General features: G+C 48.4%; 1 protein-coding gene across 1 annotated transcript; it reads right to left on the bottom strand.

Moving 5' to 3' along the window:
* Positions 1-11,581: 11,581 nt before the first annotated feature.
* On the bottom strand, positions 11,582-16,542 carry NAA20 (N-alpha-acetyltransferase 20, NatB catalytic subunit). The gene is made up of 6 exons (XM_082002869.1): positions 16,130-16,542; positions 15,978-16,002; positions 15,784-15,874; positions 14,374-14,509; positions 13,232-13,377; positions 11,582-11,826 (listed from the first exon to the last, which is right to left on the bottom strand). The coding sequence occupies exons 1-6, from the start codon at positions 16,180-16,182 to the stop codon at positions 11,741-11,743; spliced, it is 537 nt and encodes a 178-aa protein (XP_081858995.1). The 5' UTR covers positions 16,183-16,542; the 3' UTR covers positions 11,582-11,740.
* Positions 16,543-19,723: the final 3,181 nt, after the last annotated feature.

Here is a 19,723-nt window from a genome sequence, read left to right as displayed (position 1 = left end):
AATGTCTCGGCTCTGTGTGCAAGACTGGCCGATGGCACACCGGGTACCGGGCCCGACTGTGGGACAACACAGGGAGCGGGGGGGGGGGGGGGGAAGAGCTGGAGAGCAAGAACAGCAGCGATGAGCACGGAAAGAAGGGGGGTGGGGGGAGTCCAAAGTAGGGTCATCAGGGAGCCAGAGACTGAGAGGGAGAACGAACAAAAGCGACAGGCGCTGCAGGGGCGAGAGGGAGGAATGGATGAGCAGGGACAGCCAGCCAGCGACGGAGAAAGGCAAGAGACCGCACGGGTGACAGCGCAGAGAGGGAGGAAATAAAAGTGAGGGACGGGGAGCTGGGAGAGCAGAGGCGGAGAAAGAAACGGCATCACAACGTGCTATGGGGCCAAGAAGGAAGAAACGGGGACAGGGAGCCAGACAAAGAGAGCCAGGGCAAGAAAAAGTACGGACGGAGAGAGAGGAACAGCAAAATGGGGTTCCGGAGCCAGGCAGAGAGAGATGGTGAAAGAAAACGATAGCGACGGGATACAGGGAGGAGAGGAAGGAGTGACAAGATAGGGACGAGGAGCCGGACGCAGAGAGAACCGTGCCTCCGTGCTCTGAACGAGAGGCCTGTCTGGAAATGGAAAGTGCAGATACTAAATCTAATAAAATAACAGGGAAGACGACATAGGTGAGACGTGACCAAGCGTAGCACAAAATGTAACGCACGCTACCCTGCGCCGTCAACCACTGTGGCCCAGCATCTAATGGCAGGCTTACTTTCTGTTTTCCAAGGAGAGTACCACAAAAATGTGACTTTCAGATTATACAAGTGTTTGATCAGGCTATACAGAAAAGGTAACGAAAATTGCCTTACAGATCTACGTGAATATGTGACAGCAGCGGGAAACTGCTAGACTAAAAACACTCAGCCTTACAAGTCCACAGAAAGACATTAGGTCTTGTAAATAATCCGTTACAAAGACGCCGATGCCAACACAGCACCGCAACATGTCACCCACAGCGGATTTCTTTCTTCCCGGGTTTAAGGAATTCATTCGTTTGGGGGGGTTAAATTTGGTGGGGGTTTGTGAAGAAGGAAGTTCTTTAGCTCTGCATACGTCTTAATTCTGGCATTCCAGTGCAAGTCGTAACAGCTTTGTCTTTCAGTGCGTTAACCCTCGGCATCGATTTCCACAATGACGTAACCAGCTCCATCCTAGTACTTTCCACTCCCTTTCTAGCACAGGACTGTGCCACCTGTCATATGACACATAATGGATTCTACCACAATTCCAAGAGCTAATCCCAGGAAACCCAGAATTAAAGCTCCCGTTTTCCTATTTCATGTCCAAAATATTTAGAACTTTGACAGAGATGATATCATGTTTCCCTTAAAACAGCTGATTTCAAAATGCTGCGCTGGGCAAGAACACCATAAACAGTTTAAGACGAACGGCCACGCTCCTAAGTAAAACAATAAATCCGGCGCACAGGATCTGCGCAGCCTCTGCTTTGGCCTTCGCCTCTTGCCACCCACCACCAAAGCTGCTGCCGCATCCTGCGCGCCACGCGTAGCAGGTTTCAAACCACGGCCTGGAAGGGCCGGTAAGGGTAAAATAAGAGAAAATGTGCCATTACTCTTTGCAGTTATGATTAATTTACTTCCTGGTTTATAGTCTGGTTATGGAGTAAGGCTGCAGACTTTATATCAAGCATTTGCCATTCAATATGCCAAACGTATAAAAAAGCCAGGTACTTTAGAAAGGGGCACAAAGCTAATTCACAACCACTACATGAAGGACAGGAATAGAAATAGTAATAATAAAAAAAAAAAAAGACACTAATTAGCTTCATTATTTTAGACGGGTAACTATCTCAGCCCCTTGATGGTCAGTCCTGGCAACCAATGCATCTGCTACAACCAGACACACGCATGCTTTCCCTCCTCTCCCTACCACTCGATTTTAGATAAAAATAGCCTTTGAAACTATCGGGTCTGCTCCAGCAACAGAAACCAAAGGTTATTAACTGCTACGGCGTGCTGTAACGATCACAGATTTGATGTGTTTTCCTGGAAACAAAGCTGAATGCAGAAACAAGTCAAAGACCCAAGCACAGAAAATGAGCTAGGATCCTGGCGTACAAGCTGGTGTAGCCAGAAACGCTACAGAAAAGAAGGCTAACTGGAAAGTCCTCACTCTGCAAATGCTCACACGCTTACCAGTCCATTACTTGAATCCACTGGCTTCGGATACAGTAAAGCCTGCGAGAGTAAACGTCGCGGTCTGCTTGGTAGATTCACCCGTGACTCCGTTCACTGCATAGTCAATATTCCCCCTTCCTGTCAAAAGGAATCCGTTTACCAAACGAAGCTCACATCGTCCACGGTCACTTTTATGGGGAAACTGGCATAAAAAAGATTTGTCCCTAGGGTGGAAGAGGGAAAATGTCGTGTGGCCAAAAGAACAAACCCAGGATTGAAACGCAAGTCCACTCATGCCCTAAGAAGTTAAGACTTCCTCTCCTATAACAATTCCCCACACAGAGCTCTAGAGAACGAGAACCTTGTTTTGCTAGTTCTTGGATTTTGCCCACAGTCAGGAACAAAAAAAAAAAAAAAAAAAGCTCCTCAAGGTTAACTCACAGACACGTCATTCTACAGCTGACAAGACACTAGGTGTTTGAGGAGGTAGGGGGTGATTAGGAGTTTGGGTTTGGTTTGAATATTTTTTTTTTTTTTACAGCCCAATTTCAGGTACAAATTAAGGAAAAAAAAAAAAGAAACATAGCAACACAGACACACATAAAACTTCCCTCAGGTTTGGTTCCTTCCACAGTAGTCATCATGCATTCAAAACGAAGGTGCATCGCTGTGCAAAGCAACGTGCCACTTCTCCGCATTATTCATCACAGGCGACGCAGAAGTTCAAATTCAACGCACGAGTTCTGCAAGGACGCAAAAGGGGACAACACACGCCATCTAGTTTCCTGCCCACTGAGAAACTGGAAAGCAGACCAAAAAAGGCAAGACATACAGAAAAGGATCCACGGCATTAAGAACTCTGTTACCCTGGTGAATATTGGCAACTATTGCTTGGATTTCTTTGTAAAAAGAAACACAAAGGAATTAGACTATGATCAACGAGAACTAAGCCAGCAGGGTAAAAACCCAAACCCACCCAACACATACACAACTTGAACCTCCTCCAAAATAGCTTCCGACCATTTCTTTCGAAGAAAAATAATAGGGAACACGCAGTTACTGGAGACCTCAATATTGATGTCTTTCTGCGACTCTCTCCACCTACATTTGGGGAGAAGACTATAAAACAAGTTCACAGCGCATGAGGTCCTTTAAACTAAAAATGGATTAAACTGATGAGGAGTATTGTACCTTCAGAGCTTCACTTGTTCTCTTTGCATTAACACAGGACCCACAGAAGCAAGTCTAAAAAACTTGTGGAAAATTAATTACGTGAAGTGTGAAAAGAGCCCAGAATCTCTCCATTTTAAACCTACCTCAGGCAAATGATTCCGCCAGCAGCTTTTCCACGTTTTCCAGGGATTTTCCTGCTTTCCGTATTTCCAACGGTGGGGGAAGCTACCATGCTTGTATAACCTTCAAAGCTGTTGGCACTTCTGCAAAACACGGAACATTCCTACACACCCTCTATGCAACAGGGAAGATTTTACAGACGTCCCTCTGTCGGTACACACAATGCCATCCTTCTCTCAAAACTGGTAACCAAGGAGCGAAGGTTTTGTACACTTTTACCTTTACCTGAACTCTACTGCATAAATAGGAGGTCTTTTTTAAAGTGCTGCAAAGTCCTCTTCATCTTCTGGGCTTGCTCGGTATGGATATACGCCACGTTTTAATCAGGCCTTGCTACCTAGCAATTCCAGACGCTTCCTAGCTCAGAGCTTGACAAACGCACATCCTCTGAACACTGCAGATGTCAAGCGTGGTGTGCAGAAGCTTGGCTGCTAAGAGGACTCCGGCGTGACAGGCCACAATTTAAGCGTAACGGAAGATGGCCAAATCTGTTCCGAAAGTACTACAGTTTTTTTTACATCGCAAGTCATAAAAGCGTTGGTATTTCCTTCAGTGCTCAGCAATTTACAACAAATGATTACGGATGGACAACAAAAGAAAAAAACAAACCACAACCACCACAAAAAAGTCTCTCCTAAGCTTCTTGATGATAACAGAAATCCAAAAAACACAGCGTGCCCTAACAAGCCCTGAACTCACAAAGAAAGCAAAGAACGAAATGATCTGCAGTATAAAAATCTCAATTTTTATGCCAGTCCCATGATTACAGCAGGCACTATTCGGGATAGAAAAACGTTTGGAGTTTGCCTACTGATCGGTCTTCCATAGCTTTCAGGGAAACTTTCAAGGAGAAGCAACAGTCTAACTCATCACCAAACCACCTCTGCTGTAGCAAGCCATCCTTTCTAAACCTCTCACACAGAACGCGTGATTTTTACCCCGGATACACGTATTCATAAGCTCTACACACACACCCCACACACACACCCCCCGCTGTGGGCAGGACCAGATGTTTTCCAAACACTGGCAGGCAACCAGGAACACAGAGGATTCGCTGGGATTGCTACAGCTGCTGAGCTAAGCGAGAAACACCCTCAACCACCATTTCCCCCAGGTGGTTTGTCACTGCAGCACCACTTGCGCCGACTTCGTCTAACCAGGTTCTGTGGCGAGTGGTAGGATTGGGTGGGGAAGGGGGAAAAGGCGGGGAAGGGGGAGCTGATGTAAAGGAAGATTGAGACTTTGCCTTAACATTAAAAAAAAACAAAAAGCCCAAAGCATCACAGAGTCTTTTTACTCCTCCAGATAAGAAGGTAAGAAAGAAAGATTCTGTGAGCCTGGTTTGGACCTAGGTTACTGTTATTTCACCTGCGACCTTCCAACTGCCCCTTAGGAGACAGCAGGACCCCATCACCCAGCTTGGTTACACAAGCGAAACCCATGTCAGAGGCCCAAAACTCCTGCAAGGATTTAGCCAATGAGGCACCTGGAGCCAGAATATTTCACAGTTGGTGAGACAACCTCCAAGTAACTAACTAATCCTTAATGCTTTCACAATACTGAAATCATTCCTACCATTGTATGGACCATGACATTTCACCAACCAACATAAAAATGGCAAGGGAGCACTTGCCAGGTGTAATTACCTTCTAATGTAGCTTTTTCCAAAGCAGAGGTCTTCACCCTGACTGCAACAAGCTCACCTGCCGTGTAAAACTTTCCAATGCACACATATAAACAAGTCATGGCCTTTTTTTTTTTTAATTGCAGACATCAAAATGCAAAACTGAAACAAATGTGCCCTCCTGCTACAGACGTATTGCAAAGAAAGTGAACGTCAGACCTTCCAAAAAACAGGCGTAAGACGATTTGAACAGTAGCCACTAACAGATTTCCTGTAATCTAGTTCTCAGAAACACCTCAAACTTCTGAGTTGAAACACAAAACTTCCAGGAACTTGCAAGTTTTAGCCCACAAGAATGGGTGACACTTCACAAAGTTTCATGACACTGAAATTTTTTTTTTTTTTTTTAATCGGAAAGGCTGGGCAAACTTAGAAACTAAGAGCGACAGACAGGCTGCTGTCACAATATTTGAACACCTACAGCAGAAGAGCTCATCCTTTCAGAAGAAAACATTGTTCTACAGAGTACACCACATAGGGCATAAAATTTAAATAAGCTTTAAATAAGAGCTGGTCCTTTAAAAGGAAGAACGAAATGCATGGAGAGAAAAATAAAACCTCACCTCACCTGCCCAGTCAAAATACTCATCTTACCTTTCTCCTTAGTATTATCTTGCTGACAGCACATTACCCCAACACTGCAAGGAAGAGAAATTAGATGCCACTGTACAGAGAAAACTATCGAAAAAACCCAACCCCTAACCTGTAAAGAATTCACGTCCAACAAAGGAACCGGTGAACTGCCCACAATTTTTCAACTAAACTTTGGATTTGCAGAGCTGCCCATCTCTTCAGGATTTCAGCTCACTTCAGTGGAACCTGCAGGTGCTTAGAGCCCTAAAACAAACAAGCTCTTTTCTCCACATTATATCGGAATCGGAGATGCAGTATGGACTCCATAGTACCTGACTTTGCCTCTAAACTGAGAGGCCTTGAAAGCAATCACGCAGAGATTACTAAATTTAAAATAGTCGTAACACCAACTGGCTGCACAGAACAGCTCACAAATGGTATTTCAGTTCATACATTCAGGAAGATGACATCTGTCTGTCTGCAGCAGAGACACAACCTGTGTTGGAGAAGCGCATACAATATACTGTTTGCATTGCCAGAAACTCATCTAGAACAACAAGAGCTCTATGTTTTCAAAGTTCTCCAGGAACTAAAGAGATCAGGCACTTCTCTTTAAAATAAACAGAAATTTCTGATAAAAAAAAGTATTAGCAATTATATAAAACTTATGGGCAGATATGAAATGTGCCCCAGAGCATAGCATTGCTGAATTATGTCTTCCCAAAGTTATTCTATGAGCTGAACTTTCCTACTCTCTTCTCCATCCTGACTTGAATAGCAAAGATTCAGGGAACTGGGGAAGAGTAGATTAAGAAAAATAAAATATATGCTTGAGTCAGAACATTCTTTAACCTTCTAGTAGAGACCCTGCAAGAAAACTGGGCATGCAAGGATCAGCATGTGAAAGATAGCATCCATTAAGGTTTACGCTGCAGTGGCTTTAGGTTTCACGAAGAACAAGAAGTGAGTTCGGTCAAGAAAAGTGCTTTAATAAAACGGGGAAGAAATAGAGTATCCACACAAGGCCTAAGCAGCCCACCTTCCTGTGAACTCAGTTCATGTTGCTTTCCTATTACAAACCTAAGAAATTACTATTTGTTTAATTTTAAAGGACGCAAGTGAGAAAAAATTAGTACAAAGGGAGCTTGAGGAAAACCTACATTTTCTAGACTTATGATAGTCAGGTAATGAGTCTGTTCTTACTGGGAAACGTGTTTGAGGCATGGAATGGAGGAAGTGGGAATTAACGAGTGTCTTCAAGGAATTCTAGCTCAGTAAATGCACACATATCTGTGGAGGTAAGAAATCTCTATTGCCACAAAGGAATAGGAAGGAAGAAACATGCATTTTTTTACAGCCTATATAACCAAGTATTTCTCTGACGTTCAGTAGACGAACCCCAACATCTAATCGAAACAGCGTAAATGCCCCCCTAAGAGCTGGCAGGTGTCTCCAGTGACAGCAAGCTTACCTCCTTCAACAAGAGTAACCCAAAATAGCAAGTCTCATATATAGGCAATGAGTAGTATAACTCTTTCTGTCTCCTTACTCAATTGCCAGCTTTAGGAATACTCTTGGATCAGCTAAGAGAGATGCTGGGTACATCTGCGTACCCTTGAAAAGTCTTCAGAGGCCCCAAACATCAAAACTACACTTGAACTCATAGAAGTTGGTAGGCGATTAGTTGGTAGCTGTAGGTGACTGATTTCAAAACCCAGCTCTGAGGAGACCATGTGAATGAGAATTCACCTTGTATTACATAGGGTACGAATCACAAGCCTTTTGAAAAGAAAAAGACAGGCCTTTCTGATAACGTTATCCACTGAGCACCTATCACATTCATATAATTCTAAATAATCTTCCTCTTTAAGACTGAGGAAAAGGACTCCTGTTTACTAGGATGACTAAACAAATATTGAATTTATGATTTTTCCAATGTTCTCATCACTTTTGTTTGAACGTATACCTTATACACTGAAGCTACAGCAGTTATAAAGAATCTTATAAAGAACCTTGCAGTAAGGCTGTGACTAAAATTCTCCCTGAATGAACAATCAGTATCTTTATGATGCCAAGCCAGGAAATCCCAAAATACCATGCTTGGAACTACAGAAGACAGAGAGGGAGGGTTTTCAAAAAGGAAGGGACAGGGAGCCATACAGAGGGAGACAGAGACTGGGAAGATAGCAGCAGGCCACAGGGCAGTGAGGGTTGAATTAAAAAGTAGGGACAGGGAGCTGGATAGAGAGCGATGGAGAGAGAAGGAAAAAAAAAAACCACTGTGACAGTCTACAGGGCAATGAGGGAGTGATTCAAGACACAAGACAGAGAGTGGAAAAATAGCAACAGGCCACAGGGCAGAGAGGTAGGAATTAAAATGTGTAAATAAAGACAGAGACAGGGACCTGGACAGAGCGACAGAGACCTGGACAGAGAGAAAGAAAAAAACAGAGACAGGCTACAAGACAGATAGGGAGGAATTAAAAAATCCTGGCAGGGAGCCGGACAGGGCGAGACGGCGAAAGAAATGAAACTGCAGCATGGCTCAGGGCTGACAAGGACAAAACTGAAAAACAGGGACAGGGAGGAGGATAAAGGGAGACAGAAGAAGGAGACTTGTGACGTGCTACAGGGCCGAGAAGGAAGACTTGGAACATCAGGGACACGGAGCTAGGCAGAGAGTGCCAGAGACAGCAAAAATACCGACGGGCTACAGGACAGAGCGGGAGGAAGGCAAACATGGTGGCTGGTAGACAGACAGAGAGAGACTGCGAAAGAAAAGAGCAGCAACACACTACATGGCAGAGAGGGAGGAATGGAAAAGCAGGGCGCCGCGGCGGCTGCTGAGCTGCAGTACCTAAGTTCGGTCACAGGGAGGCAGCACCGAGCGCGGGGACGAGGCGCGCCACCACGCATGCCTGGGAGACCAGGTCGCAAAAACTACATCTCCCGGCATGCACTGGCAAGCACAGCATGGCCGCCCGCCAGCCCCCTGCCACAAGACTACGCTTCCCGGCATGCGCGGGGAACGAACATCGCCGGCCGCAAGCCCCGTGCCTCAGGACTACGGCTCCCGCCGTGCCACCAGGCGCAGCCTGCCCTGCTGGCTGCCCCTGCGCGGACACCGGCTCCCCCTTTTCCCCCGCAAGTCCCGCCGACACGCGAGCGCTAACCGGCGCTCCGCCGCGCGGCTCCGGGCAGCCCCCGCCGCCGGCTCCCGCACGCCCCTGCTCCGTGCCTCCGACGCGGACCCCGCCGCCCCGCCTCGGGGCTTTCCCCGGCACCCGCTGGTCCAGGGGGCGGCCCCGGTCACGTTCTTCCTCGCTGCAGCCGCAGCCCGGTCGCACCGGGCGACCGCTCCGCCCCGCCCCTGGCTCCCCCCGGCCCCTCCACAGCCACCCGGGGCAGGGCAGCGGCGGCGGCAGCCCCGCCCCCGGCAGCCACCCCTGTGCAGGGAGCGGCCGTCCCCACCGGCCTCACCGCCCGCACCTGGGGCTCCTCCAGCCCCGGCCCACAGCTGGAGCCCAGCTGGAGCAGGGGGGCAGCGCCCGCCCCCCGCCCCAGGGCCTCCCTTGCTGCCCCGAGCTCCGGCACAGCCCCTCCCCTCACCCGGGGCAAAGGGAGGGCGAACGCAGCCGCGAGGGCGACGGAGGCGGCAGCGAGCGTTGATTCAGGCGGCGCGTAACAAGGCCCGGGAGCGGGGCTGCCCCGGGGCCAGCCCGGCAGTCCTTCCCGGAGCCGCGCTCCTCGGTCCGGCGGGGAACGGGCTGCTGGGCAGGGGGAGGCCGCCGCAAACGGGGCGTGGGGCACAGGACACTGCAAGAGAGGAGAACGGTGGCAGCCGGCTGGACAGCGGGGGTGCAGGGAGAAAGCATGAGGTGGGGAACGGGACATCGAGAGAAAGACAGAAAAGACAGGACAAGAAAAAGGACAGAGGCACAGCGGGGCAGGGGAGGGAGGAGAACAGAGATGGAGACAGAAGCAGCAGGGTCAGAGGAAGAGAGGCAGAAAGAGGAGAGGCAGAAGGGGAGTGGGAGCAGGACAAAGAAAAATATGGACAAGGAGCAGGATGGAGATAAACTGGAATGGGCAGTATGACAGAGGTGGGTAAAACAGAGTAGGGGCAGGGAACAGGACAGAGGGATACAGTGAGAAACGATGGGACGGGGAGCAGGACAGAGCAACAGAGTTAAAAGAAGGGAGGGAGCAGGACAGAAAGAGGAAAAGGGGGTCAGGGAGCAGGACAGTGGTAGAGACACAAGAAGGACACAGAGAGAGAGACAGAGACAAGGACAGAGGGAAAGACAGAATGAGCGGGGTGAGGAAGGGAGAAAGGCAGGGGCAGGCAGCAGCAGAGAGGGATGAAGAGCAGGACAGAGGGTTATAAAGAGAAGAGTAAGAGGACTGAGGAGCAGAGACAAAAAGGTACAGAGGAAAAAAGGATGGTGAGATGGAGACACAAATAGGGTTAGGGAGCAGGACAAAAGGACAGATAGAAAAAAAAAGAGAGGAAGAAGGACAGAGGAATGAAGATGCGTACAGAGAACAGGGGAGAGGGACTGTGTAATAGAGAGAGATGCATATTGGGATAAAGAGATGGAGAAGGTAAAAACGGTAATGGGCTGGAGGACCTGCTTCTGACAACCTGTCACTCCTGATGTCACTTCCATGGCTTTGAAAATGGGATATGGCACAAAACAAGGAATGGGGGAGTGAAAGAAAAGGCACAGGGAACTTTTCAAAAAGAAAAAAAAGAAACAAGAGCGAGCAAAATAGTGATGGGGACCAGGGTAGGGATGAGGAGCTCACTGACCAAGAGAGGACACCAGACCGAAAGAGAGAGGAAAAAGGGGACAGAATTCTGGATATAAGGATGGAAGAAAAACAGGAACAAAACCCAGTATTTATTACACTGTGTGGATAATTAAAATGTAAATAATCTACCAGCTTGAACTGATTGCTCACCATAGCGGCTTAGCGTGTATCTCATCTAAGTTAGCATCTGTTTCTTGGCAGGGTACACAGGACTATAAAACCCATGATAATACATGGAGGTAGAACCATGCTTACAGGAATAAACTAAATGGATTATGTGCACAAGATTTGATATTACTTAGTCTCAATCCTAGCTTGACACTCAATACTCTGAACTCTGAATTTAATTTCTGCAAATTCCACATTTATCCATGCTTTTCCATTTAAAAAAACTGCATCATCTCAGTGTTAGATAGAGGGTCATTTGAAGATGCTATGAACATAAAGAGAGACTTCTCTTTTGCAGGTTCTTTGGAAATCCTACACTGATGTTGAAATTGAGCAAGAAGAATATAAGAAAACAAGAAATCTTTACCACAGATTACTTCAGTGGACACAGCATGCTAAAGCATGTATGGGTACTCAGAACACAGAATTTGTCTTGAATTTGGTCCACGGTGGAAAGAAAGCCTCAACTGCTTTGGTTGTCTGTCTTTTTCAAATCAACACTGAACCCAAGTTCAGGCCTGTGCCTGTGCCCTGAAGGAGGGAAAGACATTTCTACATTATGCATGTTTATCTTCTATGCAAGTGTTCATATATTGCCTTCCTCTGCTGTGTTTTTTCGGTACTGTATGGTATTTTCATTGGTCATGAATAAATGCATTTGAAGAGTTTTTACTGTTACTGATTTCAGTTATTTTTGGTTTGAAAGAAAACACCATACATGAGGTAATTCCACTTTAATAGTCTCTGAATTTCCAATATTTGAAAGGAAAAATAGTGGTCTAAGTGCAGGCGTATGCAGCCACTGCCAACAGAAGCAGCATTAATAAGCTTCTCAATATTCCTTTTTGGTATTTCATGGGGAAAAACACTAAGCCTAAGATTTCTCATCCGTAAGTTCTTCAGGGCTGGGGGAGAAGGAACCTGACACTCTTAGCAAGTTGCCCAAGAATCACAGCTTACAGTTACTCAATGTCTTCTGGTCTCACAGGATGAGGCAGAGGTATAATTGATTTCTTCTCTGTGTCTCTGGAAAGAGCTTTTCTCATATCTGTGGCAAAAGAAAAAAAATGCTATTATAATAAAGACAGTCATTGCACAAAGCCATATTAAGTGAATTCTGTATTACAGTAAGATCATTTTTAATCAACAAGATTTCACAGAACCATAGAAGATCTTGAGTTGGAAGGGACCCATAAGGACCATTGAGCCCAACTCCCTGCTCCTCACAGGACTACCTAAAACTAAACCATATGACTAAGAGCATCATCCAGACACTCCTTGAACCCTGACAGGCTTGGTGCCCTGACCACTGCCCTGGCAAGCCTGTTCCAGGGAACGACCACCCTCTCAGTGAAGAACCTTCTCCTAATGTCCAATGTGAACTTCCCCTGATGCAGCTTCACGCCATTCCCTCGCGTCCTACCGCTGGTCACCAGAGATCGATCAGCACCTCCCCTTCCACTGCCCGCCTTGAGGAAGCTGTAGACTGCGATGAGGGCACCCCTCAGCCTTTTCTTCTCCAAGCTGAACAAGCCAACTGACCTCAGCTGCTCCTCCTAAGTCTTGCCCTCAAGACTTTTCACTATCTTGGTCACCCTCCTCTGGACACACTAACAGTTTGATGTCCTTAATGTCATTCAGCAGCAATGTTATCAACTGGAATATAACATTGCATGAAACTCAAGTGAATGGAAAGGAAATGGCAGGCTAAAAGGACAAGTATATTATTTAAGGCATCTGCAACACTGTAGATGTCTGTCTGTAGCTCCTGTATTTCATCGTACTCCCACATGTCAAATGAATAGTGCAAGAACAGAAAAGATACAGAGCATGGCCATGTAACCCTTTGGGGAGGATACTTAAAGGACAGAATGTCTAGAAAGAGGAAGCAGCTGGTATTTCAATTTTGTTAACAGACTTAACATTAACATACTTGAATTTCCATGCTCCTTCTCTTTCAATTTGAAAATGCCATCCAATTCTCTGCCACTGCTGACCATTGACACTTGTAAATTTGTAGTTAGATGTCTAAGAAGAAGAAAGTTTCAAGTCCCTGTTATGGGAAGAAATGAGGAAAGCACTGCAATTCCTTCCCCCAATAGCGTTAGCAAAAAGCCCAGCCAGTATTCCTCAGAAAGAAAAATCAGAGAAGAAACTGCATTTTTATTTTCATCTCACCTACAGAATACATGTCTTTGTACTTACTTATTTATTGTTGCCTCTTAGTTTATTTCGCTACAGATGCTACCAAATGTGTAAACTGCAAGATTAAGTTTTGTAACTGATGTAATCTTCTGTAGGAAAACCTATCTAAAGCAGTACACCAAATCCTATTTGTCAACAACTATCTGAACTTGTTTCATATTAAAGAAGAAAAAAAAAAAAAACATACAAACAAACACAGGAACCCTCAGCATGAGAATCTTTCAACTTCAGGCAGAACAAGTACTTACCGTAAGCATCTTCATCTGGCTCTCCATTGCTAGCAGAGTAGTACTCTAATACTGTCCGGTACACACTGTAGCCTAGTTGCTTATACATATTTACTGCAACCTGATTTGATACTCTCACAAAGAGATCGACGAAAAATCCACCCTTTCTTTGAAAAAATAAAACCCAGAAAAACACAGTAAGGAATAGCAGGTGAATATATAAATAAATAATAACCCAAAACTTGTAATCAGACCAAGAGCAGGTCTGATGACGTGGTACGCTAATCAAACATCTTTCACACTGTAATAACAGATGCACTCCTTTTCCAAGGGGCAAATCCAGTATAAGCGCAAATTTCGTTTTATTTTTGTCACATGACCATTCTTTTACACCTGTCAGTGGGTTCAGAATTATGAACTAAAATAACAGGGCAAGCTAAACAGCCACACAAGCTTCATATCCATAAGAAACAAACCCACATTTTAGATTCCATTGGCTTAGGGACTGCCTCCTTCAAAAATCCCTCCTTCCACCAGAGGGAATGGTGGAATCAGTCACAAAATTCAGCTGCCTAACAGGAGATAGCCCTTCTCTCAAGGAAAATTTTTCAAGACATCGTACTACCTTCCAATTTTACCAACTACAATGGGTTTGCCCTACCAGCATGATTTGAGGACAGTTCCCTGTGGGTTCATTTGACACTGAATTAAATTTTCAGCAGGTACAAGCAACCAAACACCAGATAGAAAGTAAGACAAGATACTGTCTACCGTACAAACTTTGTTCAAGATTGTGCCTGCTGGAATCACACAAAGCCCACAATTACCTAACACGTATGTTGGAGACCCTACAGGAAACAATACTGATGTTTTGTGAAGTTCTTTTCCTGTCAAAAAGAGGACCTTTTATACAGTATTTCTGCTGGAATTCAGGCTCCTTCCTACTCATTCTGGCAAGCTAGCTTTCACAGAAATGCTGAGATCTTAAACTGCCAAGCAACATTCATAATTCTTGTTCTCTAACTACAAGGAATGTCAGTGAATCAGAACACTACCTAAAGCAAAATTCTGGGTCTGTTTCAAATCAAATATCTAAGCCAGGGACAGGTATCTGTAGAAAGATTACTTTAAAAGAAGAATTCAAAGATAAGTATAATACTCACTTTTCTGAAATTTCTTCCAATAGTTCCATCAATTTAGCAGCCAAACCCAGCCGTCGAAATTCTGGTGCAACAGAGAGAGCAGTAACATGTCCATGCCATTCTTCCCTAGCCACAGAGCCTTCCGCTTTACCCATTACTGTGAACGTACAGAGCATCAGTGCAGTAGCAACCTTGGAGTAATGCACCACCCACAGCTATACACCTTTACAAAAAGACCAAGCAGCATATAAACAAACATTGCAATGACTGTGGTGAAGGCTCAAACAGGGATGTCTACGTTATCACTCAGTGATTCAGCCCACCAAAAATGTCATTTTGCTCAAGTATTACAGTAGTTTCTTGACTAGTGTGGGGGAAAAAAAAAAAAAAAAGAGTTAATTTTTGCAAACTCATTGTTTGAGGCATGACTTCCAAACACAAATTTTAAGCAATTCTCATGAGTCTTTAACCAAGCAGAATTCGGGATCTGACAAAAATAATGGAGGAATGGAGGGCTAGAAGCCCAAAACTAACTCACCATCCTGGCAACTACTGGAGACTTGTGGTGACTATGGGGGAAGAAGGTTTGGGAAGCTTTGCCAATCTGGCAATACAAAACTAAGGCCCTGCAAACACGGTACGTTTAAGAAAAAAACAAAAAAGTGGGGGGATGTTGTTTTGGGGGGCTTCTTTGTAGTTCCTCTCCTTTCTACACAGAACAAAACCAGTGTTAGTTCACTTACAAATATTCGCACTTCCACACGGTACTCTTATTAACATCAGTCACTGCTAATAAGCAATCCATGCGGTGGGTACGGAACAACCTTCTGTGCAGCAAATGCTTTAAGCTTTATGATGTTAAATACTTTATTTCCCAGTTCCCTGCAAAGACCCTTATTCTGCCCACCTCCCATCCCCAAGAAGAGGGGAAAAAATCTGGAAAGAATAAACAAACCAAGTACTACTTGGAATTATTTCCAAAAACCAGGAATATTCCACAGCAGATAAGCAACTGACATCCAGACCCAGAGCTTTCCTTTACAGGACAATGCAAAAACCAAGCCCGGCATTTTTACTTACTGATGACTGACCGTGTGTGAGATCAGAGCTGAGCACAGGGACTTAATTCCAGGATTACAGAAACGCTTGTATGCACACATTCACCTGTACGAAACCTGGGTGGGCGCTACCACAGTCAAGAGTCCTTGCTGCGCGAGGAACATCAAACTGAAAACTAATGCTACAGGTCCTACGTAACACCCGTAGACATGTATGAAATGGAAAGATGCTACACAAGGCTCCTCTTCCCTGTTGGGTGTTTTGAAGATGCAAAGAGTGACAAAAGCTCCTGCGTTATAATCCCCCAAACATGCAACACAGTACGACAGTCGCGCCGGAAAACGCCGCACCGCGGGGTCACGCCACACTCACTGTAACCCATCAGCTCCCCGCCGGGCGCCTCGGCGACAATGAAATACTCGGGCCAGTGGGCCAGGTACTGCAGATAGAAGGGTATCCCGTACTGCGGCGCGGGGTTAAGGAGCGAGCCGTCGCCGCCAGGTCTGCCGCCGCCCGCGCTAGGCCCCGCGCCTCCCCCCCGGCGGCCGGCTGCAGCGGAAGGATACGGTCTCCGTCAGCGGGTCCAGGTTGCTGCGGGGGAAGAGCAGCGCTCACCGCAGGCCCGGAGGAAGGCGTGGGCCCTGCGTGCGCCCGCGGGCCCGGACGTGGGGGAGAGCGAGCACGGGGAGAGGGAGGGGGAGAGGCGGACGGCGCTCACATGTTGTTGAAGCGAAAGAGGTCGTCGCAGGTGAAGGCACGGAGCGTTGTCATGATGCTGCCGCTGCCGCTGCCGCTGCCGCTGCCGCTGCCGCTGCCGCTGCCGCTGCCGCTGCCGCTGCCGCTGCCGCTGCCGCTGCCGCTGCCGCTGCCGCTGCCGCTGCCGCTGCCGCTGCCGCTGCCGCTGCCGCCCCGGAAGCGCTCTCGCCGCCCAAGAGTTCCTTCCGCCACGCGCTGCCGCGGGCCGTACCGGGCAGACGCGGCTGAGGGGCTGCGGCTGGCTGCGGGCGCCCAGAGCAGCGGGCGGGCGGCTGGGAAGGCTGAGCCCGCCCGCGGCGGAGCGAGGAGCCAGCGGGGCCGCAGTGCCGGGAGGCCCTGGGAGCCTGGCTCTGGGAGGCAGGGCGAGCTGGTGCGGCGCCCAGGGAGAGCCCCGTGGAGACCCCCAGGCGGGACGGCCCCGCCCCAAGCACACACACAGGCCGACACTGCGCACAACACGACCGTAATATGCAAGACCACCACAGGCAAAACAAACGAATCCCAGAGAAAAGAAGAGGCCGCTGGACAGGAAGTCCTACGGTGCCACAACAGCATGGTACAGCTGCTCTGCGGCAGACCTGGGAAAAGCAGTCAAACGCCATGCTCTGTGACAGACAGTTACTGTCAAAACTGGGACGGCAGATGTCCAAGAAGCCAGGCACTAAGAGTCAGGGCTGTAAGGATGCAGGGAAGAAACCCCAGAAGGGGACCCCGTGGAAACTGAACACTCAAGAGCTGCTGATGCAGCCTGGATCACCACTGCAAAGATGACTGTCCAGAAACAAGTGTGATGCAAAACACACAAGACAGATCCAGACTTCTGGCTTTGACTGCTAGATGACAAGTGCACGACTGGCACTGTGACAATGAGGTGATGCAGTCAAGACCCTACGGATGCCTACTAAGGTGCACACCAAGCTCGCTGAGCACAGAGAGCAAGGGGTGAGCATTAAAACCTAAGAAAAGTATGGTGTAAGACACAACACAGACTACACAAATGACACCACAACACAGACGTAAGCTGGAACTGCGGGCCCAGCACATGCTCACCTCAAGTATGATAAATCCCACACCCTCCCCCTGCACCAAAAGATGACTGATCCTGAACACCCCTCTCCACCGCACTGACTTTAAACACCTCGCCTGTCCCACACTGCAATCTCCCTCCACCCCACCCGTACCATTTGCCCTTCAACTTTGCTTTCAGAGGTCTGGGGGTCAGAATCCATCCTTGAGAAGGACCACATCATGGAACCACGATGTTGCAGCAATCAGCAGGTGCCTCTTCACCATCTGCAAACACGGAGTGCTGGGGTGTATACATACGTCTGGTTACTGTATTGGCTTTGTGTGCTCTGCTTCCTGTCAGTCATAGTGACACCCCCCCCCCCCCCGCAGCAGAAAACTACGTTCCCCCGGCATGTAACGGGGCGCAACACGGCCGCCCCGAAGCCCGGTGCCGGAACACTACACCTCCCGGCATGTTCCACGAGCCCCGCGTTTCGTGAAATGTGCCCCTACCGGTATTCCGTCCCTCCCCGCCTCCCGCCCGACCGGAAGCTCTGGCGGAGTCGGAAGTGCCGCCACCGGTTTGTCCTCGCGACCGGCTCCGTTTCCGGCGTGGCCCCGGCCCTTGCCTCTCCCGCACCGCCCCACGCCTCCGGCACAGTCCCGAGGCGTCCCTTAACCCACGCCCCGTGACCACACCCACCCTGCGGAACGCTCAGACCTGATCCAAGGCTCGCTCCGCGCTACTCCCACCAAACAGCGAGCTTCCCCTCCATGCTGCCGCCGCCCCGCCCCGCGGCGCCGGCCACAGCGGCCCCGTGCGTCGCTTTCCGCCGCCACGGCTGCCGTGTGCCGGCCGCGCCTGCGGAGCCGGCTCGCCACTGTGCCGGGGCGCCTCCCAGCGCCAGCGGGGTTGCCCCGATGCGCGTGCCAAGCTACCGCCGCTGTTTGTGTCCGCTTGGCCGCGACGTTCCCGGCTGCGGGGACCCCAGCAGCCCCCGCTCACCTCCTCGGCGGTTGCAGCCGCCGCGCCAGCGGCTGCCGGTGATGCCCTTTGGCGGCTGCGTTGTCGCACAGCAGCCCCCCGGTCCCTGACAGCCTGCACCCACCGCCCCCGGGCCGCAGCTGCAGCCCGCGGGGCGCAGAGGGGCCGCCGCCATCACTGGCCGCACCCGAGGCTTGCTGCACCTCCCTGCCCAACGCCCTGGCCTGCGGCAGCAGCCCCGGGGAACACGGGGCCACGGCCGCCAGCCCCCAAAGAGACAAGGAGGTCTGCTGGGGCAGCAGGGGTGCGTTCCAGATCCTGAGAACCTTGCTGAGAGCTAAAGGAAGAGCCCAGGGGTGCACGGAGAGGAAAAGGGGAGTATTTAAGGGGACATGGGAACAAATGCAGAGCTCTTGGGGTGAAATAAAAGGGAAAAACAAAACATCAGGGGATGACAAGGGTACGTAAGAAGACTCTGGGTGCACATAGCAAAGGGAGAGCCCTGCTATGCACAGAAAGAAACAGCTGACCTTGAAGCACACCAAAAAGCACCCAGAAAACTCTGGGACGGGAGAAAGCTGATTTCTTTGAAAACTGATTCAAAGAAATCCAAACTTAAGAAATTTAAACTCAATAACACCAAAGTGTCATTAAGCAGACATCTTTATTGCAGCGCTGGACATCTCCTCCTACGTGCGTGCGCTGAAGCAAAAGTTCATCCTCTATATACCTTAAAGACATGAATATTCACACATTTTCCAAGAAATCTCCGCCTCCTTGCTTATCTGCTACATTTACGTAATGCTGGCGTTGCAAAACTACCCTACGCATGCGCGGGGGTCTCGCGTGGTTGTCGGGGGTCGTTTGGGGAGTTAGCCCCCTCCTCCTTTTTCCCCTTTATGGTCACGGGTCTCTTGAGAATAGTTCCTTCTCCTTGGATGTTTGCCCCTTCTGTTGTCCAGCCAAGCGGCTCCTTCTTATCATTCTTGTCTGAGCACTCCTGCCAGTCTGTCCCTGCACTCAAGGTTAAGATATGTTCTCTTTAATGTCTCAGTCCTTGCTCTTGACTCTTAATTTTCATGAGGCCGGCTTTAGTCGTGATTAACCATTTACACATAGGTACAGTGTTAGCATTGAGGAAATACAGCCTAAGGACTATGAGAGCAGGCCATTAAACATAATCACATAGTTATTAGGCTAAAGAATTCTATACTGAAGTCAAACTAATCATGTAATCAATAACCTCCCATATATTAAGAAATTTGCAAAACTTAGTTGATTAGTGACACATGCTAAAATCTTATAGAGTTTTAGATACTCGTTTCAAAACTTCGTGGCATGCTGCAAGGGAAACACAGGGCTCAGGGGAACACAGAAAGGCACATGGAGGACTCCAGAACAACTCAAAATGTGAACCGAGGGATTCAGAGGGCAAATGGAGGACTCTGGGGCACATCAAACTACAAATGAAGGGCAAGAGAAATTCCCTGCAGCCCTGTGAACAGCACTGGGGTTCTCTGGGAAAACCCAGGGACCCAAAGGCATCGGAGAGACCTTGGGACC

The sequence above is a fragment of the Phaethon aethereus genome (assembly GCF_964289735.1).
Source record: "Phaethon aethereus genome assembly, chromosome: 8".
NCBI classification, from domain to species: Eukaryota; Metazoa; Chordata; class Aves; order Phaethontiformes; family Phaethontidae; genus Phaethon; species Phaethon aethereus.
This window is presented reverse-complemented; position numbering and strand designations above follow the sequence as displayed.